At 37.8% G+C, this 24,254-nt stretch overlaps 2 protein-coding genes and 1 long non-coding RNA gene across 4 annotated transcripts in view; 1 reads left to right on the top strand and 2 right to left on the bottom strand.

Annotated features, from left to right (window-relative positions):
• The window catches only part of LOC139118504 (uncharacterized), a 263,409-nt gene that overhangs the window by 158,859 nt on the left and 80,296 nt on the right, over positions 1–24,254 (bottom strand). The gene's annotated exons all lie outside the window — the stretch shown is intronic.
• LOC139118224 (uncharacterized) lies at positions 10,896–13,934 on the bottom strand. The gene is made up of 4 exons (XM_070681506.1): positions 13,815–13,934; positions 13,264–13,383; positions 13,008–13,091; positions 10,896–11,446 (listed from the first exon to the last, which is right to left on the bottom strand). The coding sequence occupies exons 1-4, from the start codon at positions 13,871–13,873 to the stop codon at positions 11,353–11,355; spliced, it is 357 nt and encodes a 118-aa protein (XP_070537607.1). The 5' UTR covers positions 13,874–13,934; the 3' UTR covers positions 10,896–11,352.
• On the top strand, positions 20,017–23,569 carry LOC139118486 (uncharacterized). The gene is made up of 2 exons (XM_070681773.1): positions 20,017–20,170; positions 20,660–23,569. Exon 2 carries the CDS (start codon positions 21,234–21,236, stop codon positions 22,893–22,895), a length of 1,662 nt encoding a protein of 553 aa, XP_070537874.1. The 5' UTR covers positions 20,017–20,170; positions 20,660–21,233; the 3' UTR covers positions 22,896–23,569.

Genomic DNA, 24,254 nt, shown 5'->3' with positions numbered 1-24,254 from the left:
GTTGCTTGTAAAGACGAAGAATGACATTTTTTTATTTGATCGACAATGATCGTTTGATGAGATCAACATTCTGTTTGCTTTTTTGCAAACTTATCACATTTGCTTGAAGGTTTTAAAGGTAGAATAAATAAGATCGCCCACGTCATTTTCTTCAGTTGTACGTCCCAGTGAAATATTGTTCATTGAGTATTTATTGAAGGGGTTGTTGTAGCCAATATGCGTCCGCCAGTGTTCACTCATTTTTTGTAGCTTGTCCAAATCAGCTTGTAGAATTTCAGGATCACTACAATTTCGCAAGGGATGATATGTCTTGGTATTGTCAGTAAATTTTTGAGTTCAGAACTAATTTCACCGCCAGTATGATTGATGTAGATTACAAAGAGTACTGGTCCAAGAACGAACCCTTTGGGACACCACTTCTCCATTCAGATGATGTTCCATTTATGACTACTCGCTGTTTTGTATTTGTCAATCATGCTTTGACCCACTGTAGAATATTTCCATTTATGCCATGATACTTCATCTTTTCAATCAATCTGGGGTGTGGTACTTTGAAAGTGCAAGGAATATAGATGTGAAGCTTCCACCTAAATTTGGGTCTGATGAGTCTGTGTGTGGAGACTGACAATTGCGAAATGCTTTCTTTATTTGATGGAAAGGAAAGGTGCTGGTTTTACGGATGGTCCCGAGGAAGCAACAGGGAACACTTTTGTCAATTATATCACCAATTTCTTCTTCTCTCTGATGCCCCATCTTTCTAAAATTGAATGCAGAGGCTACAAGTTACCATTTCTGTTTGGTGTTTTCTTTCAAAACAGACACCTTTCAGCAAAACTATGACATTCCATCAGAGCATAGGCATTACAATAAACTTGAAAAAACGTACAAGAAAAAAGACCGCTACTGTATACTGTTATAGTGTACCCATTCCTCAAACTGTCAAGGCTGTCAAGTTGCTGTGCAATGGTATTGACATGTGGACACTTTGAATGCACAAGAAAGAAATCGAAAACTAATAAGAGAAAAGCAAACGTCAAAGAATGACTTATTTTGATCCATTTGTTATGAAAATGCATACAGTGATCATACAGTGTGCCACACTGTGACAGGAGTATTCATGTGGTTTGAGAAAAATTGTCCAATAAAGGCAAACAGATTTTGTGTTAAATTTTCTGTGTGTGTTTTTTAGCCCGCTTACCCGCGTACCTTTTAGGATTTTGAGTGGACGCAAAACAAAGAATTTACTTACTTTGGCCTTATAGATTGCAACGAGTTCTTAACTTTTCGGCTAGATTTCACCCTTTACTTTTAGCACTCAGTAGTTTTTAGCTCCCATAGCCATATGTATATATGGCAATGGAAGCTATTCTTATAGGCTAGGAAAATGTCTGTATGTATGTATGTCTGTATGTCTGTATGTCTGTATGTCTGTACGTCTGTATGTCTGTATGTCTGTATGTCTGTCCGTCAACATCAAAAACTCCAAAACCGCTGTACATTTCATCTTGATATTTGGTGTGTACATGGATGATGGGCTGTAGATGAGATTTTGTTCAAATGAAGTTGTCATTGCCAAAAATATGCAAATTAAGTGAAAAAATGTAAAAACAGTCAAAATTGAAAAAACTCAATAACCACTGAGCAGATTAGATGAAAAATTAGCATGTAAGTACTTTGGGCTGACATGAAATGATTGTGCGCATCTTGGGTCAGTATCTTGGACTTGCTATTTTTCATGAATTTTTTTGTAATTTTCTCCCATTTTTGGTCAAAAAATCTCCTGCTCTGAAACCACAAGTCCGATTGATTTGAAACTTGGTATGGAAGTGCATAGGAGTGACCTTTCCCAAATTTGGGCAAATCGTGGTGAAATTTGCATATTTTTAGTTTACACGTCCATAGACTCCCATGTATAAGGCAGATCTCCATAGACTCCTATGTATAAGGCCACAAAAAATAAAAATTTAGTTTCTCATCGTATTCATATTGCAAAAAGGATGCAGTGACACAATTTTTAGTCCCCACGGATGAAGTCCAGTGAGCTTATAGATTGGGTCATGTCCGTCTGTTCGTCCATCCGTGAGTCCATCCGTTCACGCAGATATCTCGGATATTTTGACAAAATGTCATGTGACCTTGATGACCTTTGATCTCAAATATACATATTTGTCCATAACTCAGTAACCACAAGTGCTACCACCCTTCATATATGGTATGATGGGACAGCTTATGACGCCACAAATTGTACCTCATTAATTATGCACATATATATAATTTTGAGCGAGCCAATAGAGCTAGAGGTCTGATTTTTGGTATATAGGATAACTTAGCAAAACAATTTTTTTGACAAAATGTCATGTGACCTCGGTGACCTTTGACCTCAAATATACATATTTGTCCATAACTCAGTAACCACAAGTGCTACAGCCTTCATATATGGTATGATGGGACAGCTTATGACGCCACAAATTGTACCTCATTAATTATGCACATATCTAATTTTGAGCGAGCGAATAGAGCTAGAGGTCTGATTTTTGGTATATAGGGATAACTTAGCAAAACAATTTTTTTGACAAAATGTCATGTGACCTCGGTGACCTTTGACCTCAAATGTACATATTTGTCCATAACTCAGTAACCACAAGTGCTACAGCCTTCATGTATGGTATGATGGGACAAATTATGACGCCACATATTGTACCTCATTACTTATGCGCATATCTAATTTTGAGCGAGCCAATAGAGCTAGAGGTCTGATTTTTGGTATATAGGGATAACTTAGCAATACAATTTTTTTGACAAAATGTCACGTGACCTCGGTGACCTTTGACCTCAAATATACATATTTGTCCATAACTCAGTAACCACAAGTGCTACTCCCTTCATGTATGGTATGATGGGACAGCTTATGACGCCACATATTGTACCTCATTAATTATGCACATATCTAATTTTGAGCGAGCCAATAGAGCTAGAGGTCTGATTTTTGGTATGTAGGGATAACTTAGCAAAACAATTTTTTTGAAATGTCACTTGACCTCGGTGACCTTTGACCTCAAATATACATATTTTTCCATAACTCGGTAACCACAAGTGCTACACCCTTCATGTTTGGTATGATTGGACACCTTATGACGCCACATACTGTACCTCAATAATTATGTGCATATCTCATTCTGAGCGAGCCAATAGAGCTGGATGTCTGATTTTTGGTATATAGGGATAACTATAGGAGAGACATTTTTTGACCAAATGTCATGTGATCTCGATGACCTTTTACCTAAAATATATGTTTATGTCAATAAATAAGTAACCACAAGTGCTATGTCCTTTGTATTTAGTAGGATGGGAGACCTTATGACAACACACGCTTTACCTCATTAATTATGTACACATCTCATTCTGGGCAAGCGAATAGAGCTAGAGATCTGATTTTTTGGCATATAGGGATTAATTAGCAATATAATTTTTTTTTTTCAAAATGTCATGTGACCTCGATGACCTTTGACCTTGATTATACATATATATGCATATTTCAGTAACCACAAGTTCTATACCCTGCAATTTTGATAGGATATTAGACCTTAAGATGTCACATCTTGTACCTCATTTATAATGCGCATATGTATTTCTTGGCTGGCCAATACTGCTAGAGGTCTGATCTTTTTTCCCGATTTAGAACCATAACTTAGACATGCCTCATGTGTTTCAAATTGGGAACAACGACATAGACCTATGTGCCCATAGATCTCAACATATACACTCCAGTGATACTTCTTAATGACCACATTTTCCTAACCCATCAAGACTAATACTCCTATTACAAGTGGGGACTATGTCATTGTAAATGACTTGTTGAGTTAATGGTTGTATCACAGTATTCGATATATCTAATTCCGTATTTTTTCCATTTTATATTCTGAATAATTACATTAAACATATTTCACTGTCTCCAGTACATTTCATTTAAGTATTTTCACTTCATGCACTTTATCCCTTTCACACATGTTCAAATATCTGACCAGAGAACAAACACTAAATAGTCCAGGATGGGAGCTACAGTGTCATTGACGCTATTTTTAGATATAGACATTACGCATATTGTTCAGTAGGGTCAAGATGGTGACTGACACATGTAGCTAGTACATCGAAAATTACTTCTTTGGATGGTTTTCCTGGCCAGTTACTGCTCTTTGAAATCGGGATTTGACCCCTGTGAATTTTAATTTACAGTATTTCTTGCCAAATATAGCCTATTTTGGTCAAATTATAATTTAACCTTGCCACCTGCAGTGTGGAGAATTTTTCAAGCCTTGCAACCTACGATGGGTCAGCTGTTCTTTTCTGTCATCGGAGCTCATTGAGCATGATTCTTTCGATCACCATGCATTTCCCAGCATGATTGACCCTTTGCTCAAAAAACCACGCTGGATTAATCACAGAAAAGCTTACCAAAAGCTGAAAAAGCAAACGAAACGCGTCCAATAACTCTTTGTCGAACATGATCAAGGGGAAAGAAACTCGGAAAACTATTCCTGAATAAATCCTTAAAAACTTGACACAGGAGAACATCACAAATCAACTGGGGCTATGACAGCTGCTCGATCGGTGGATTTGTCAGATCAGATCACAATCTCAGCATAACATTTCAAAGCGAAACAAGTAACCTTTAACCCTCATTACCTATACAGTACGTGATTGGTTCTTGCTTTAACCTATATTACATATACGGTATGCCATTGGCTCATCCCAACTATCCTCTATATGGACATAACCCGGACTGGTTAGTTCATTGAAATATGAAGTCATTAGCTGGGCCAACAAAACTCACACCAAGAAAAATTAATTTGGGAATACTCAACAGAACATCTTTTGAAGTACTTATTAACTTTTGGCTTGGAACTATCCATATGTCAGAGCATCTGTATGATGTAACCGGAAAGCGACTTACTGTCAAAGATAAACAGAACATTAGGAAACGCCATCAGTGTGGTGAAGATTTAAGCAATATACTTCAAGTTCTTGAAGAGTTCTGTGCAAGTTGTGAAGACAATACTGTTTGTATTGAGGCAGATGAAGACGGAGAAATCCAAGGAATTTTTTTTCAAACTGCTGAATAGAAGAAACTCTTCTCAAAATTTCCAGAAATACTCACGTAGATGGCACATACAACGTCAATAACAGACGTATGCCGCTGTATGTTGCAATGGTTGAAGATGTCACGGAAGAGGTGTTGCTGTGGGTTATGTGCTTTTGTCCAATGAGAGAAAAGAATGTGTGATTTTTTTTCAAAGCTGTGCAAGAAAACAATCCATGTATCAGTCAACACACAAGATGTTTCATAGTAGATAAAGACTTCACCGAAATTGCCATAATAACAGAACGTTTCCCTACTGCTCATATCATAGTGTGTCTCTTCCATGTGTTGGAGATACTTTGCCAAGAAATCAATAAGTTGAAATTGTCTGAAGAGGTAAAGTCAAATACGGTCCTCTATACAGGCAATTGTGTATTCTCAAACTGAAGACAGACATACGCAGAAAAAGTAAGTGAGCTTAGAAAGATTGCTTCCAGTGAATTCCTTGAATACTTTCATCACAACTGGGACAACTGTAGACACATGTGGGTATCATATTTGACCAACAAATAATGCAGCTTGCAAACAAAAACACAAAACAGACTGGAAAGACATCACTGTGAGCTGAAGAAACACCTGAATGGCTGAATCACTGTTGCTGAATGCATAAAGAAGATCATAGGCAATAAACCAAGACGTACTGGTATGTCCAGGAGTGAACATAACCATCTCATGACTTCAGCTTGCCAATCGTAGAATGTCCATGACAAAGACAATTTGGTACACGACATAAAAGTTACTGCTACTCCATATGCAGCAAAACAAATGGTGTCACAGTACTCACAGGCTTTGGATTTGAAAGCTAAAGCTATTATTCAAGCTCAAGGTGATCAGATGTTCTCAATTTCTATAAATAAAGTATCCAGGGCAGTTAATATATCCAGTAGTGGACAGCCAAGATGTACATGCAGCTTCTGGTGGTCCATGCGCTTACCATGTAAACATATTTTTATGCTGGTATCGGAAAAGTTGTTAGCTTTCAACCAAGACTGGATCGCATTGCGCTGGACAAAGAGATATCAGAGCGAGCTTGTTCCAGTATATCTCTCACCAATACCAGCAAAGTCCAACTCTGTGGTCACTACCAGTGTGTCACAGAAAAAAACCTAAGTCGTACTGAAAAGTACACAAAAATGAGAAAAGTGTTGCTAGAAATTAGTGATTTGTGTTCTGGAAGCCCTCAAGAGCAGTTTGATCAACAATATAGGCAAATTCTAATGATCAGAAATGCATGGACTGCTTGTGAAGAAATCTGTATATAGCCTTTCAAATTTGTAAGTCGACACAAAACAAAGAATTTAATTACTTTTGCCTAACATATTATTATACATTATATATTTGCAAGCTACATATTGATGTTGTATTGACATGAGAATGTTGACCTGCTTCAAGTTTCTATCACTGAAAAGATGTCCCAAGTCATGTACATGTGATGATAACTTGTTTGAAGCTATCTGAATTTGGCATACATAGATTGTGTAACAATCATAAACATGTTAAGAATAAACATCTGAATTCTTTTAGTTTACCCACTGTCTTTTGATAATGATTCTCCCTATTTGTATGTGTGTGTGTGCGTGTGTCCTTTTAATACTCCACCAGTCATCTTGAAAGGAAACATTGAAAAAATCATCAATATCAACTTTATTTGGATAAAAAGCTGGTGAGACAGTTCTGAATAGTATGCTTTTGTTACTTTATCTTAATATACCCCAATTACTGAACAAAGTGTTCATATAGTTGTCAAGTTTAACTGGTACTTTTAAAAAATGCTTGGCTCTTCCGTTGTGTTGACAATAAAACTGATTAATTATATAGTGGTAGAAGTCTGTGTGTTAAATGAGTGCTTTGGGAGAGCATTCTTTTTTGAATGGCTGTTCAACTTGTTGTTGTTCTTCTCTTTTTAGGCATTGCCAGTGCTAGCGATGAGGATGAGAGTTACAAAGGTATCATTTTTAGCTTGGTCTACACTAAGATTATCATTGTGCCTTTCCCTTACCTTGTATTAATTTTTTATACCTTACACAGCTTTTTCTGTTTGAAATTTTCATATATGACTCTATTGCTCATCATTTTTGGTTATACTGGTCAAAATACAATTGGCTCAAGTGACTCCTCTAGTCATATCCTGTTTGGTTGAGGGGAATGACCTGACTTGGAAAATATTTTTTACTATTTTTTAGGTTTTTTCCTTAGCCCAATCTCTGAACTTCACGATCACAGTTATTTTACAATCTGTGCAGGGTATTGAGTAAATGTGGAGCATATAGTTAATGATTTATGCAAATTGCATGATGGTGTTTACTCATTAAACTTGGTAAATATTCGTCTTGCCCACATCTTTGACTGTATATATTTTGAAGACCACAATTTCACATATGTGCATGCATTATCATTATATTTACATATTGTGTACCTTCTATCATATTTCTACCTAAAAGATTCATAACACTGCAGAGAAGTATTGGCCGTAAGGTTGCTTGTTAATACGGTATTTTCGATTGGAATTTGGTCAGAACTCACACACAACGTACAGTACCCAGTCACCTACCAGAGAAGCCACAGACAAAACCGCTCGGCCAAATCCAAAATCTCAGCCTATACTATAAGTTGTTGTTATAATTTTTCTGACTGCGACTCCTCAACATGCTGTAGATTACGCGAAGCACTCGTCCTCATATACTCACTATCTCACATTTGCACACAAACTTTATTTAATCAATGAAGTTTACCAAACTATGCTAGATGCTACACTGATGGGAAATTTATTTGATGAGAGTGTTTATGTTGAATTACTTTAAGTCATGTGCCAAGTTGTAATTGTTCTTGTATGTGATTTACCCTAGGCTTGTAAAAGTGAAATTCTTGACAACTTTGAATTGCAGGTCAATGGGACAAAATCCAGCAGAAACAACGACAAATAAGGCAATCTGCCAAACCAAAAAGATGCCCTCAGGTATGATACATACAGTACTCCTCCAATTTTAAAACCCCGCCCGTTTATAATACCCCCTAGGATTATTTTATCGATTGGTAATTGGCCGTTAGTTTGTTTATAACACCCCCAGGGGGTACATCCAAATTCTGACTGGAACAATAGAGCCATTGTCATGTAATAATACAAGGATATCCGCGACACCTACGCTGTTTATCAAAGTCACAAACAAGTGCCAAAGTGAAGTATCAAACCTCAAAACGTGCCATAGTTAATTTATGCTAATTAATGCCATGTTTTTTTATTCACGCTAGCGCTGCAGACAACTCATAAGCTCACTTTGTGATATCGACTCATGGCCATGGCAGTCGAATCTGTACAGTATAAATTAATGGAGATCGACAAGTTTTGAAATTTAGCGTATTTGCCATACAATATGATAGCAATAAATCTTAGTATTTCACGTACAAGTACGCTCCCCAGCAGCAGCTACAATGAGTAAAGGGAAAGTCCCCAAAGTTCCGCTGGCTGTGATTGGTCAATTCACGCAATAGGTCAAAGGTGTCAATGCATGAGGTCAGGGTAAAATTCTGTCACAGTCCCTCTATCCACGGACTGTGATTCTGTTCAGCACATGCGTACAGTGTGATGGTGTCCGTCCAATGTTTTCTATAATGATTTTCAATTACCGTACTCCTTAAATTAAACGATCAATTACACGTTGTGAGTTGTATTATTTTGCTCCTACGGTAGTTTCAAAAAGTCTAACCAATTATCTCGAAACGAAATGTGATCTCAGTAAAAAATGTATGTTTGATTATTGTTATCTTTAACTTTCACATTTTTGTCACGTTTTCTCCAGAACCTATCAATTACCAAGTTAGAGTTTGATGCCAGAAGGTACCGCAAAGCGGGCGGTATGTTAAAACAATTAGTAAGTACATGTAGTTCATGTGAGATAATTCTTCTCTTCTAATGGGTATTAGATATTATTCCCTAATATTTATCTTCATTCAGTGAAGGAAAACACGAGTAACGTAATGACCGTGTTACCACGAGTCGAAGACGAGTGGTGACAAGGTCATTATGTCACGAGTATTTTCCGAGCGAAACAAAGAAAATATTAGGGAATAATATCTAAATCACATACACAAGCCAAGTTAAAGAAGTTTTCCATGACGATTCTGCATTTAAACTTTTGAACTACAGGTACTTTAGGAATAATATCAATACGCCGTGCGCAAGTTGTCAATCATTTCCAGTTGTCCGTCGCGTGAGGGAGGAACACGGCATTCACGTTCGTTTGTTTATGGAGCAAAAATGGAGCAAATGCCAGACGACCTCTTGGGCTACACGTACCATCCGCAAAGTTATACAATATTTCAAAGACAGCATTTTAGGCCTAGCAATTCACCTCAGACGAAGAGACGCTATTTTTCATGAACAAACATCGACTGAATCTCCACAATAACGCAACCAGCTTCGAGTTTGTTGTTTTCCGCAAATTATTCATGCACTTCTTTCAGAATATACAGGCGGTACACTTTTGTGTTTATATTGTTCGGACTTTTATTGTCGTGGTCTGTGAAAATATTGATTTCATTACATGACTTTTGGAGGCCGGGACACCGCACTTGACCCCCTTGTTGTATGTAGAAGAAACCGTACACAGTGCGTTGACAGTTCAAGTGTCGGTGGGGTCTATACGAATACGAACCCCAATACATATTGGCGACAAAACTAAAACACGGGGCCTCAAACTTTGCCTAGTTGATATATTTTGTCAGACTCCAATGATCATGACTAATGTTTACGACATTTTCACGTCAGACACATTTTGATCGTGGGAAAAATACCGGCTGCAATGTTGTTTGTTTACATTGACGAGCACACCAAAGATTGACGCAAAAAAAGGCCCAATGCACCAAAATTGATGACATAGACGCGGGCTGTCGTGACGTAGAATGACAATCCCCGCTTCTGTATCATGGTTCAAACATGGTTAAACATGGTTGAAACATGTTTAGACATGGTCAATAACCATGTTTGAACATGGTCTTGACCATGGTCAAACATGGATGACCATAGTTGGGCTATGGCACCACGGCCAGACCATGGTCAAACATTGGTCACGTCTGTGACCATGGTCAAGCTAAAACATGATGACCATGGTTGATATTGGCAATGTTAGACCATGGTCAACCATGGTTAAAGACAGGCCTAAGGTAGGGCATGATCATGTTAGACCATGGTCAAACATGGTTGAAAGCAGCAGCATGATCATGTTAGAACATTGTCAAACATGGTTGAAGATTAGAAAGTGGGCATGATCATGGTAGACCATGATCAAACATGGTCGAAAACGGATCAGAAAGGGGACACGACCATGATAGACCATGGTCAATCATGTTCTCAGCTGGGTGGTGACCATGGTCAAACATGATTTGATATGGTTACAACCATGGTTAACCATGGCCAAACATGGCCAGAAAAAATCCTAAAAATCCTTCAAAACAGGGATGTTCGACCATTTTAAGCATGGCTGGGCAGTTACATACCTGATGGTTTTCAGTTAAATTAATTTCATTTGTAAGCACCGAAGCCTTTAAATAGCTGTCACCTTTAAAATTGTCAGGTTAATTTTTAGCTCTTTGTAACATACCGGTATTCTTCTGTATATCACTCCTTAAATCTCATCAAAATAGCTCTAGTTTACACCTTTGCAGTTGCATGTTGAACGATCAACAGTATCTCTAAAGAGAATGTTTCATGGACAGATAATTCCTTGTATTTTTTAAAACACAACACAACATCATCATCATCAACTATGAATTATAACTTTTTATTGCAGATCATGTTAATCATACAGATACAATAGCAACAAGAACAACACTTCTATGAATTTACAAAGCCTGTTTGCCTTTCTCGACGAACCGTTTAGAAATTTTTTTTTGAACTGCATGAATTCGATGGGTAATTTCAGAGAGTGACACTGGCTTTGGAGATGTCTTTTGGACTACATGCAAGAGCATACCATACCTTGACGGATCAAATTTTGGCTTTGCTCCTGTTTTGCTGTTAGGGGCTTTACCTGATACAGAGTGCTTTAGTATCTCATCATCCGTAAACAACATGGTCATCAATTTGAATACACGATCAAAAAGAGAGGAAGAGTGTTCGCCTATATCCATGAGTCTGGCTTTAGAGTGGCCATTGTAAAGGGTGATTTCCTCTTCACTTGCACTGTCTCCGGGACTTGTTGGCAAAGATGGGCCCTTTCTCATCCTTTTCTTATCTTCATTAACTCACTCTCTATCATCTGCATCTTCTCGTCAAACTCTGCCTTTGATACACAATCTTTGTGCTCCACATCCCTGAAAGTAAATATCACAAGAAAACATGTATTACAAAATCTTTGATTGAACATTGAAATATTGCTATAGTTTTGTTTATTTATGTGGCAAGTACAGGCCTAGGTAAGAAATATTAGCAAAGCGTACGGTCCATATCGTCAGGATGGAATTCTAGATAGCTAAGCTATGAAGTCCCACCTATGAGATGTAAAACACAGATAGTTGATGACAAAAGCTAGGTTGTCAAGACGCAATTTTGACGATTTTTCCCGTCATACATGGCGTATCAACATGGCGGCCAAGGATAACGTCGATGCGAAGGCAGCAGTCGTGGTAAGTTTTTACTGTTATTTTTAGTTTTTGAAGTGAGAAATCGTGAAAAAATGTATCGCCTTCCGGGTCAAATATCATGGAAAATGCCCTCGGTGAAGTATTTTTGTCGAACGTTTGGTATTTTTAGAGAAGATAGATGTTAATTGCGGACTGCTGTGGGTCTGCTAAAGCAGATCTGTGCGATATCCATAGAAAACCACGTGCGTATCAGTACAAGTATGGTACACGGTATGGTACAAGGCTTTATACCAACTCATTAGTCTCGTTGACTTGGTCGTATACAACATGCGACTTCTACTATCTGATCTTTGAGATTACCGAATGTGCAGGGTCTACCTTATTAAATGGTACTCATGCAAAGTTTGCTCTATTTCCTATTAGTATTTGCAAAATCGCACAGATCTGCTGGTAGACCCACAGCAGTCCGCAATTAACATCTATCTTCTCTAAAAATACCAAACGTTCGACAAAAATACTTCACGAGGGCATTTTCCATGATATTTGACCCGGAAGGCGATACATTTTTTCACGATTTCTCACTTCAAAACATAAAATAATGGTAAAAACTTACCACGACTGCTGCCTTCGCATCGACGTTATCCTAGGCCGCCATGTTGAAACGCCATGTATGACGGGAAAAATCGTCAAAATTGCGTCTTGACAACCTAGCTTTTGTCATCAACTATCTGTGTTTTACATCTCATAGGTGGGACTTCGTAGCTTAGCTATCTAGAATTCCATCCTGACGATATGGACCGTACGCTTTGCTAATATTTCTTACCTAGGCCTGAAGTATACCTTATTAACATCAATCTAATCAGTTTCATTGAAAATCATTAGCTGTTTTCAGGAAACATAGACTATGTGATGAAACTTTGGGAGCACACTATATTTTTTACAGGCCTTATAATAAGGCAATAAAGTACCCCTGCCAGCATTATTGCTGTTATTTTATAGTTTTGGCAATGTCAGTGAAATTGTAGAAGTCAGAAAACAACTAGGACTGCAACGTTGGAAAGAAAACGTCAGAAATAATCTGAGGGTAAGAAATGACAAAATTTACTTGTATTGACAAAGCTATCATATAGAAGCTGATATTTGACCCAAGAGTCCTATTGATAGAAAACAGTTTTTAGTGTAACCAAGGCAAAGACGGAAAAGCAGATTGTGGCAAAGTAAAATTGATTTTCTTTGTGATTGAATTTATTTATGATAGGAAGTCTGACAGTCACATTTTATGAAACTTTACCTGTATGTTCCAGGCAGGCTTGTGTTGTCGATAGCATCTTCCTGATTGATGGACTCATCACTTGATAATTCCATTAGGTCAATACTGTAAGAAAGTAACGAGGAAATAGAAGGTAAACACAGTCTGATGCGCTATGAGTGAGTGAACGTTTATCCACTTGTGAAAAATTCAGAAGATTAGCTAAATACAATCTAGTTCCAGAAAGTATGTTAATGCGCGGTCATATAAATCTTAGATAAGATAATTGTAAACTTACCTGTTATTTAGACTGGATGAAAAAGACTGTTTCTGCCCTGCAGTTTTTTCCCCTGGAGTATCATTTGGTACACTTTGGTTATTTTCGTCCCGAGTATCAGCTTGTGGCACAGCAGTAGAGCTACATAGACAGAGAGAAAGCTGGCATTTATAAATGTTCCAACATTTCATGAGCACAATGCTATACCTCTGCAGTACCATAGCTGACAAAAGAAAACATTGTACAACTAATGCACAAGGCGAAGGGAAGTACAAGCACAAAGTTTACTTGAGTCAAATGTCACCGGCCAGAGGGAGGTACATTATTGCTATTAGTTATGGCAATGCCAATGCCAGGGAAGTTGGAGACGTAGAAAACATCTGAGGTCATAATGCTGGATAATTAGATACATTATCAGTAATAATCTGAGTAATGACATCACAAAATTACCTGGTATTGACAAAGCTATAATATACTATGTAATGCAGAAAACCACACCAATAAAAACAATCTGCATCCCTTTTCTGTAAGAAAGACGTCAGTGTGTTAGATAAGGTTATTTGCAAGCTTACCTTTCCTTTTTCCTGGACAATAAAGGCTGACTCTGCCCTGCAGTTTTTTTGCTTGCCATAGTATTTGGTACTTGTACACCTTGGTTATTTCGCTCCTCAGTATCTCCTTGTTCCACTGCAACAGAGCTACAAAGGAGTGAAAGTTGACATATATGAATGAACTAATATTTTTATCAGAAAAATTTTAAGGCTTGAAAAATAAAATTTAACAAATTGTCTCCTTATAAATAAGAAAATAAGCAACTCACTTGAGCCATTAGTATTACTTGAACGTGGGCTTAGCATTGCTCTGGCCTTTTTCAGAAGTGGCTCTGGTGATTGGTGGCTGCTTTTAGAATAAGCACTGCTGGTATGTGGGCGCTTCACCAAGTTTCTGCACAACTGTTGTCTCTCTTCTGCAGCAAACAAAAGTTATAGACATTGTTAAATGTTATCTTCACATGGTGAACTATTTACTGAAAATCCCTAGTGTCAGGCATTTTCTGATAGTCCATGGGTGAAAAAGCATGATAGAGAAGAATTTCACATTACACTTGACACCATGTACAGCGCTTGTCATTCAAGTTTTGTTTCATCATTCAACACACACATTTCTTCTTTAATACATTCTAAGGTTTACAGATCAACACAAACACCCGACCGAAATACAACAAATCCAAAGATGCATGACATGTGTTCATTTTTTTTTTTTTGCAAACAAAGTGCTGCACAGTGCCATTGTATGCCAATTAGTGGTGCATAATATTACACACTAGCAGTCATGAATGTCATCTGAACAGAATTAATAAACCAATGGTTCATTGTCATACCTTCATATATTGCCTTGGAGTAATCCATCGAAAGAACACGCAATACTCTGGGGAGAACAACTTCTGTCCGTCGAAAGGCAACCAAAAGTAATCACCGTCTATTGATAGTTCCCGGAAAACAACGAAATTGGTGGTGATACAGCAACTGGTTTTGTGGATCATATGTACAAAGGGAGTTTCAATCGGCAGCAACAGTAGGATTCACGACGGGGACATTTGCATGTAGTTTTTTGCAAAACCAGTTCATCAACTCCCCCTACAAACTAATTTGCAATGGGCGACAGTGAATGTTACTGGATGTTGACCTTGAGTTAATGAGAAGCAGGTAAAACTAATAAGCCATCCGTGACAACTAAAAAGCAATCCTTCAGCAACACTCCGTTCAATACACATGTAGTTTTTGTCATTTCCATAAAGACTAGCCTCAGTATTTCCAATAAAAAATTACATCCATACAAGCCTCAAACTCAAATGACAAGCACTGTACATATGAATAGGAAAGCCCACCATCATCCCCAGGGACATTGTATTGCCCTCTACACCTGTGGGTGGGGATTTCAAGCTTGCATATTTGGTATTGCGATTGACGAAGGCAGCTGCCCCAGGTTTGTTACGAACAAGCGTGTAAGTTAATATTAATACACAGCATGATTATTATTCTTCTCAAACAGATGATAAGGCCAAAAAAAAAATTGTGCTGTTCCGATTACATGGTTTTCAAAAATAGGGTAGGTAGGTAGGGAAATTTTTTTTTTCATTTTTTTTTTATTTCTCAATGTGCATTTTGTATGCTTTCAAACAAACTACCAGTGAACAATTTCCTCATGAAATGCACTCAAATTGAATACCAATTCATTAAAGTAAAATATTCATCATTAGAATTGAAGTGTGTGGTTTATTAGACTGCCAATTACAATTCTTTGACAGGAAAGTGAACTGTTTATCCACAGGTAAGTCTGACTTGTAAGACCTGACACAACACAATATTTACTGTCATCAATGCAGTGTTTCATCTAGGATACTATACAAAGGGGGATTGCTCCCCGCTCCTGGAATTTTTCAGGGGGATTTAAAAATTTTGGGGGGATTTAACTGAAACATTTAAGGACATCTTATGTAGTTTTAATGTTGCAGTGATGTCACTTGTGATATACATACTACAAGCCATATATCACTTGCTTACACAATCCAAGCTGCTGGCTCCAAACACCATCCTCTATAAGATTTTTTCAAAAGTCAACAATTTGGGTGTCACTGTTGTGAATGTATAGGGCTTCCAAAAGTGGCGGACGGCTCATTAATATTCATAAGCTTTAATATCCCTAAAATTGTAGCATATTCCCTCATGCTTAAATATTCTGTATGTTTGTTTGCACATATTCTGTAAGTTTGCTTTCATAGGGCTTAATGTACATTCAAACATCAAAATTAACAACAGCCAGCCATGCATTCCCATTGTACCTTCAAGGGATTTTTTCATTTTTTACTGAACTGTCTGCACTACACAATCCAAGAAAAAATCTATTGTAGCTATAAAAAAATTGTTTTGTAGCTTCTGAAAAAAAATAATGTGCTTGTTTGTCACGTTTTTACTGTGCGTATATTATCCCTCACCACTGTAAGTATGGATCAACATTGCCCTTTGCAAACCAGTGAGCTGTGTTTTTTGTAGTGACCTAGCTGGTCTTGTAGTTTTGTGCGCAGACTCAGTAGAGCTAAAACGAACAACTTAGAGGGTCAGATCCCTTGTTTTGACTTGAATGCGGAGTTGAGTTTTTCTCGATGTCATATTTGCTCCAGTTGCTTTTTTCAGTCATTTTAGAACAGGGAAAATAACAAACAGAAAGGTTGGTTGTCACCGACAGTTAATTTTAGGGTTTATTTGCTCTGAAAAAATGAGTCAGTGTCTGTTCACTTAATTCAAAAACCGGGCCCATTGACACCAAAGCTTGCTTCAATGCTTATGCAGTCTGCACTGGGCACGTTTCTGTACCAGTAAAGTCCAATATTAAGTCCAATTTTTCGTGTCAATTTTGCTATCAGAATTATTTTCAGTGTTATGGACATTCATATGATGCACAAAACCTTCAGTTTGTCTCCTTTTCTCGATCGTGCAGAGATGATGTGACACAGAAACCTTATCGGGCTAGGGCAATGAACTTTGTGAACGTAAATCTCAACTGACTGATAGGCTTTCATATGCAAAATCAGCGTACGGAAATGTACATGTGGTATTGTTTCAACAACATTTTATGTAGATCAAAAAGTATCAAATCGAACTAAAATTAGTTTCATGCGTTTCGCGCTTTTTCATATAATTATTTATACTTGCGGGTTTAAGAAGCTCTAAAAAGTCTAGGGTCGGGGGATAAAATTGGGGTAGGTCGGGTAATCGGAACAGCACATATTTTTATTTTGGCCTAAAACTGAAGCTAGAAGTAGATCAAGCAACTTCACTTAACCCCCCCCCCCCCCTGAAAAGGGACTGCCCGCATAACGGTCGCACCTTCCTTTTGTAACATTTTTGCGCTCAACTACCATGAGAGTAGCTGGAAAACATTTTCGAAAGATGAAACGAATTTTTTCACCTGTCGATACATTATGTAATGGCATTAGGATTATTCGTTATCTATTACTACTAGCGTGTTCATTAACTTGTCCGAGCAATTTCAACATCTTTGTGAAAACTGCACAGTTCACCACAGGACTCTTTCTTGAAAAACAGTTTTGACATACACCTGAATTCTGTCTTGAAAACTGCGATGTCAACTTGATCTAATACTTCACAACTGCAAACTTCATCGACTTATAACAATTCTTTATAACTTACCACCAAGCTCTAAGATAACGCCCGAATACAATCCAGGAAAGCCTCGACATCTTGCCTTGTCGACCTTGTCGCCGATGGAATACTGTGAGTGAGGTTTCCGAGGTTCCTTAATGTCGTCTAAAGAAACGACAGAGCACTCTTCTTCCTCATCCCATGAAATTGTTGCATATTTCATCATCGCCGGTACAGTTACAAACTGCAAAACGTTCACGATTTCAAGTGCGAAGCAAGGACAATTTTTTTCTTCCAGTAATCTTGCCGTATCACTGTGATTTGCTACTGTTACTACCTACATACTGTTACCTACACTTGTTGCACAAAATAGTTCAAGGATAAGAGAGCTTAGGTCGGTCTGTGTCATGACCATATTGAATTTCAAATAAAAGTCCAGTGTGGAGGAAATTTTCCGCGATATTAAAAACATCAAACACTTCATCAGATCTTATTAAAATCGCTATTTTACGTTTCAAATAAATAATAAATAAAACTGATATGTGACTCTTTACTAATTACTTTTATAGTCTTGCGCTCGAAGGCGGGAAAGGTCCGCGACCTTTGACTTATTAGGTATACGTGAACGGCCTCACCCCTGTAGACAACAATTAATGTTATCTACGCGGTACCGCACACTGTCCATATCTTCTCTGTAGGAAAGGTTTGTGCCAAACGTGCAAAGTTTAAAAGTACCTGCCCTACATATATTTTGTATGGGTAATACGATTGACAACCTCATTCATGTGCCGTTTTTACCTGATGAACCGAAGAGGATACAAGTTTGTGAATTCGCGTAGGCCTACTACTGGCAGCCTGCTCGGCCAAATATTCTGCTGATCTAACAGCGCTACACATTGTCCGCAGTGATACACACTGGCTGGGTCGCGGTCGAAGACGTTTGATTGTGAAGGTAAGTCTCTCACCGTAAGTATTCGATCAACAATGGGTCATAATACTTTATACCCTTGACTTTGTTGAATGTTATGTGCAAGGGAACTCGTGTATTCAGCGTTATGTATTATAATTACGTACGTGTTTACGTCGGAACATTTTCCACTTTGTTCGTCAAATGAACCTCGCGATCTGACAGTGGAATACTAGTTTAGGAATTTTCAGAAAGCTATGACGATGCATAAATAATTGAACTGAGAAGGCAACACAAGTTAGGTCAGTCATAGACTCCAAAAAACGAGCGCGGTAAAATTTGGGAGCAACGTTTTTCTTTTGAGACGCACTCTGAGTTGTGCACATTCTTGATCGTAGTGAGACGCACTCAGAGTTGTGCACATCATTCTTGATCGTAGCATACCCAATTAGTCATGGAATATCCTTTTACCAGCCGAAAGTTTGGCATTGTCCGACTGGTAGGGGGTGTAGTTCAAGGCTACTCCACTTGTTGTGTGGGGGAGGTGGCATTCAACATACGCGATGACGTTGCACGGGCGGAAGACACCTACAATGTATGTACTATCACTCAGCGGACTTGCGTTTCCCAGTTAAAGTTAGCGATTCGAAGCCATGTTTCATTCACGTTTCCAAGCCATTCTCTTTTCGGAGGTGCTTCAATTGTTCACACTTGATACTAAAATGTCAGGAGAAAACAATAATTACCCGAGGACAAAACGCTTTTATCTTTCTTATGTCGCGGCTTCGGAATCAAAATGGCGGACGCCAGTGGTTCATGCGTGTGTATGCCGTATACATCTGCGGTGTTGTTTTGAATCAGGCCGAATTCGAAAAGACAGTTGTTATGGTAGGGCAAATATTATCATGTAGCAATTACTAACGCGTTAAACGCTACTTTGGGTAAAACAATTCATCAGAGTTTCCAAAACATTGCAAAATATGCTTTGTTCCGAATAGCTGCAGTACATGCAGTAGCCCGGACTTTGCCTGAGTATTTGGGCTATGTTGTGAACTGTCCGCAGCCTGGATATCGTTTTACGTTGGCGGTACTAGTGCCTTTGGGGTGAAAAAAATGATTGTATTAATTTTTTTTCAAAATGTTATTGTTAAAAAAAAGACCATTCTGGATATTATTTAATTTTGTTAAAGAAAAATTTTAGTGTAATTCGCCTTCAGTCTATTAATGCCATGAATGACATGGTCACCCACTGGATTTTTACTGGAAAAAAATATATGCAGCAGAGACAGTCAGACTTCCACATTTTGTGGTATTATTTTTTTATTTTTCGTGAGAACTGATGACTCTTCATGAGATACAAGCACTTAAATATGATTCTGTACCTGTTCTATTTCTTGACAAAAGGAAACCAGCAAAATTCTATGTTATAGCTTTCAATTTTTGCTGGATGTAGGGGCCTACTACTGTTTTGGCTGACCAATCTTTCACTTTTAATTTCAAGTATAATCATTGTATCTTGAGTTCACTAATTGGTAAGCTCAACCGTAAAATTTGAGTAACTTGATTTTATTTGTTGGTATGCTATTAAAAATTTCTTTGCTCAGGAACAATTGCAAGGCAACCTTTTACATAATTGACAAACACTTTCAATAATGATGTGAACATTTTTTTGTTTTGCACTTTCACATGCTTGTGTCTCACTCCATATGATTTTTTTACAGATAAATGGAACACAAAGAGTCATGCTATGAAATACTTGATAGAGGGCAAAAAAGGGAATACCTGTGCAAGATTTGTGGGCGGACACTGTCACGGAGAGAAAGGATTTTGTCTCATCTTGTCAGTGCTCATGGAAAAAGTAAGTCATTTCTGTTTCTATCTTGAAAACAACAGGAAATGAAATCAGTCTGTTTTGCAATATTCACACTAGAATGTTTGCTTTTTCATTGCCAGTCTGCTAAAGGGTTTTTTTATCTCCTGCAGTTCAGTCAAAACAAACTGAAGTACCTTGAAACAATCAAAACCCTACACACATCAAGTAATGTTAGGTTTGCTCTGAATGCAACCTCCTTAAATTGCTAATGCTTTATTTCATATTATTTACATATCCTTGATATGTTGTTATCAATTTTAAGTAAGGTTTTATCTAACTCAAGCTGTCACGGGCAAGCACATTTTGTTTTGCAACAAGGAAACCAACCATGGCACACATATGCAATCACTTATCAAGTTGATGGATATAACAACCAGTCTTAGGATAATATATATCTTTTATTCGCAGCAGGGATGTGGGAAATTAACAGGCCAAGATCAATACTATACTATTATCATCTTACCCTTTTGACAGGTCCAGTAAAACCAGTGAGGAAATTGTACTTGACAGACCCAACCATTCCCATTCCAAAACGCACCCTTATGAGAAGACGAGCAGCCTTAGCGAAAAATTCAGATAAACATCCTCACGGAAGCTGTGAACAACGTGTTGGCCCACTCTTTGATGGTGAAATGGTGAGAAATGAACATGAAATAGATAATGTTGGCAGCCCTATTTTAAGCACATGTGCAAACAATGAAATGGATACTACCTCTGATGATACTGAGCAATCTTTGCAGGTAAATTGTATCACAGAAGACCACACTACTGCTTCTGACATTCATGAAAATTTTCTGTTATCTAATGATGAGCCCACTGACAGTACATGTGCATCATCTGATATTTCATCTGACAATTCCTGGAGTGACATTGAGACAGAATCTGATGATGATACTGAAGATTCAAATGACAGTTCTGGAGATGAATCATTGACATGTGATGCACCTGAACTGACTGACACAGAAGTACAACTTACTTGTATTCTCAGTTATATTTTCCGCCATACTTTGTCTGGTTCTGCATCCAAGGACCTACTGAGCTTTTGGACATGATTTGTCCAGAATCACCAGTTTTGAAAAACATTAAGTATGACAACCTATGGGAAATGGCAAGTAAAACAAACTACACAGTTCAACACTACTGTGTACTTTGCAACCATCTGTATCCGAGTGATCCTGATATTTTCCAGTGTAATGAAAATGACTGTGAAGGGCTGCGTTACAAAGGCCCATATTCTAGCCAAATGAAAGCAAATCGTCAACCAAGATGTTACTTTATTATAGCTGATATTGGTGCTCAGTTAAAGAACATATTGGAAAGAAAAGGTGTGTGGAGCCTGATTGAAAAGTCTAAACTTCATACAAGAAGTAATCAGCAACAAAACAAAATAGCTGACATTACAGATGGAGAGTTCTATCGCAAACTTTCACAACCTGGTCAATTTTTGTTTGGAGAAAATAATATAAGCACCATTTTCAACACTGATGGGGTGCCGCTGTATACATCCACAGGTGTGAAGCTGTGGCCAGTTTTTCTTGCGATAAATGAACTACCCCCAGGACACAGGTTTTCTCGTGATAATATGATATTGGCTGGTATTTGGCAGGGAAAAAATGCGCCACCTTTCAGAGAGTACATGAATGCCATTGGTGTGGAAATAGGAAACTTATATAACAATGGACTAGTGGTTGATCCACATGATGAAAAGGGCCAAAAGAATGTTAAGGTTGCCATTATTCTCGGTTCTATGGACCTACAAGCAAAAGCGTATGTGATGAACATGACCATGCATAATGGAGAATCTGGATGCATAACCTGTAAGGAAAAAGGTCTCGTTGTAAAGCAAGGAAAAGGACATGCTCGATGCTATCCATATCGTCCACCAGGTCAAAGGGAAGACATGCGTACAACGGAAGGGCTGATTTGTGCAGCAGCTGTAGCAACTCGGTCCAACAGAGTTGATGGAATATGTGGACAAAATGGTTTAGCCTTGTATCCAGAATTGGATCTTGTAACTGGATTAGTCCCTGATTACATGCATGGTGTCTTGCTTGGTGTCACTAAAAACCTCATGTATAAATGGTTTTCCGCAACACAATCTAAACAGCCATTTTTCGTAGGAAAACGCATTAAAGAAATATCAAAGAGACTTCAGCATATTCAACCCCCCGACTATATTGAAAGACTTCCGAGAGATCTAGAAAAACACTACAACCATTTTAAAGCCACCGAACTTCAATCGTGGCTTTTATTTTATAGCCTGCCATGTTTGAATGGCATTCTACCACAACAGTATCTCAAACACTTTGCTTGTCTTTCTGAAGCTATCCATATTCTTTTGCGAGATAATATGAGTTTAGATGATTTACATCTTGCTGAAAAACATCTTGATGTTTTCTATAGAGATTTTGAAAATCTTTATGGTCGTGGATCATGTGGCTTAAATGTGCATAACATCGGATATCACCTTGTTTATTATGTACGTCAGTGGGGTCCTCTCTTCGGATGGAGTTGTTTTGGTTTTGAGGATTGGAATGCTAGTTTACTCCAGTCTGTTCATGGATCAGGAGATGTAACAAGACAACTGTTGGTAAAAAAGGATGCACAAGCCCAAATCAATGCAGTTGACTGTGGTAATTGGTCAAATTTACAATCACAGTTTTTTTTCAGGACCCTGCAGAATAAGGGCAAGGCGTGGAAATCTCTTTAAAATGCTGAAAACTGTTTAGTTGCTGGTGGAATACTCAATTCAAAATTCCAACAAAATGACCCAAAACTGCAGTTTATTTTGACTAAAACGAATGCTTCTTCTATCACAGTCTTAAAGAAGGTCCATAGAGTACAGCTAGGATCTCAGAAATTCTATTGTAAAGATTACAGTAGAATGAAAAGGCGTACAAACCATATTATCCTCAAAACAAATGGTGACATAGCCAGCATAGAATATTTCCTGTTAAATAGTGACACCAACATGGTTTATGCAATTGGACAAAGCTTGGAAATTAATCCAGACTGCTTTATATTGAGTGATGTAGGCCATCATATCATAAAGGTTGATCATACCATAGACACTCTTGTATTTCCAGTTGAGGAAATGAGTGAAAAACTGTTCTTCATTAATGTAAATAATATGACATATGTCACAAGGCTACCAAATTTCTCTGGTCATGGGTTTTTAAGTAATATTGTGATACTCTTCATTGCAAATCAGCCTTACAGTAATAGCTAACAATTCAATTAATACTAATAAAAGTAACGTCAGTGTAGTTGACGAACTTTCACATTACATCTTCTGCCTTTAGTCACAAGTGGCTTCTTTTCTGGAAAATTTCGCTTATCCTATGGATTTGAAGCAAATAAATTGTTAATTACAATACTGAACAATACTGAACATCTATTAAGTTCTCCAAGAAATGGTGTCATTATGAAGCAATTTTTTCTCTGGTAATCTTATCATCCATGTATAACTTTAGCTATAAAGTGTCTAATGTATAAAAATTTTGTTGAAAAAGCTATGTCAAACAACAAATATGATGAATATGGAAAATTCCGGTAACATCATGGTAACCTTAGTCTAAGGGTCACAGAAGGTTGTTATTACAATGATTAAACTTTATAATGACTATAATACAGTTATCATGACAATGATGAAACATGGTCACCGTTGTCATAATTCTGCCCTGAGCATGGTCGAGCATGGTCACCATTGTCAAGTTATCACTCACAGAAATTTTAAAAATCTGCTATGACCATGGTCATAGCAGATTACCATGGTCAATTTTGGCAATGGGTGGCACAAAATTTAGCTGTGAACATGGTCAAACATGGTCAACATGGTCTATTTTGGCAATGGTGGCACACAATTTAGCTGTGAACATGGTCAAACATGGTCACCATGGTCAATTTTGGCAATGGTCATGCCATGACCATGGTCACCATGGTCCATTTGGCAATGGTTTCTGAAGTTTTACAGACCATTGTCAATCACCATTGTCACATCATCGACAACCATGGTTAACCATGGTTGTCGATGAAAACCATGGTACCATGGTTAACACGACAGCGGGGA

This window comes from Ptychodera flava, chromosome 19 (assembly GCF_041260155.1).
Source record: "Ptychodera flava strain L36383 chromosome 19, AS_Pfla_20210202, whole genome shotgun sequence".
In the NCBI taxonomy this organism is placed as follows: domain Eukaryota; kingdom Metazoa; phylum Hemichordata; class Enteropneusta; family Ptychoderidae; genus Ptychodera; species Ptychodera flava.
Note: the sequence above shows the minus strand (reverse complement) of the source record. Positions and strands in the feature narration are given on the sequence as shown.

Excerpts from the sequence above, each read along its gene's own strand:
- LOC139118486 (XM_070681773.1), top strand. The coding sequence starts at position 21,234 with ATGATTTGTCCAGAATCACCAGTTTTGAAAAACATTAAGTATGACAAC.
- LOC139118224 (XM_070681506.1), bottom strand. The coding sequence starts at position 13,873 with ATGGCAAGCAAAAAAACTGCAGGGCAGAGTCAGCCTTTATTGTCCAGG. Across the intron at positions 13,384-13,814 it reads TTGTCCAGGAAAAAGGAAAG|CTCTACTGCTGTGCCACAAG; the intron begins GTAAGCTTGCAA and ends CTGTCTATGTAG. Across the intron at positions 13,092-13,263 it reads TCATCCAGTCTAAATAACAG|TATTGACCTAATGGAATTAT; the intron begins GTAAGTTTACAA and ends ACTTTCTTACAG.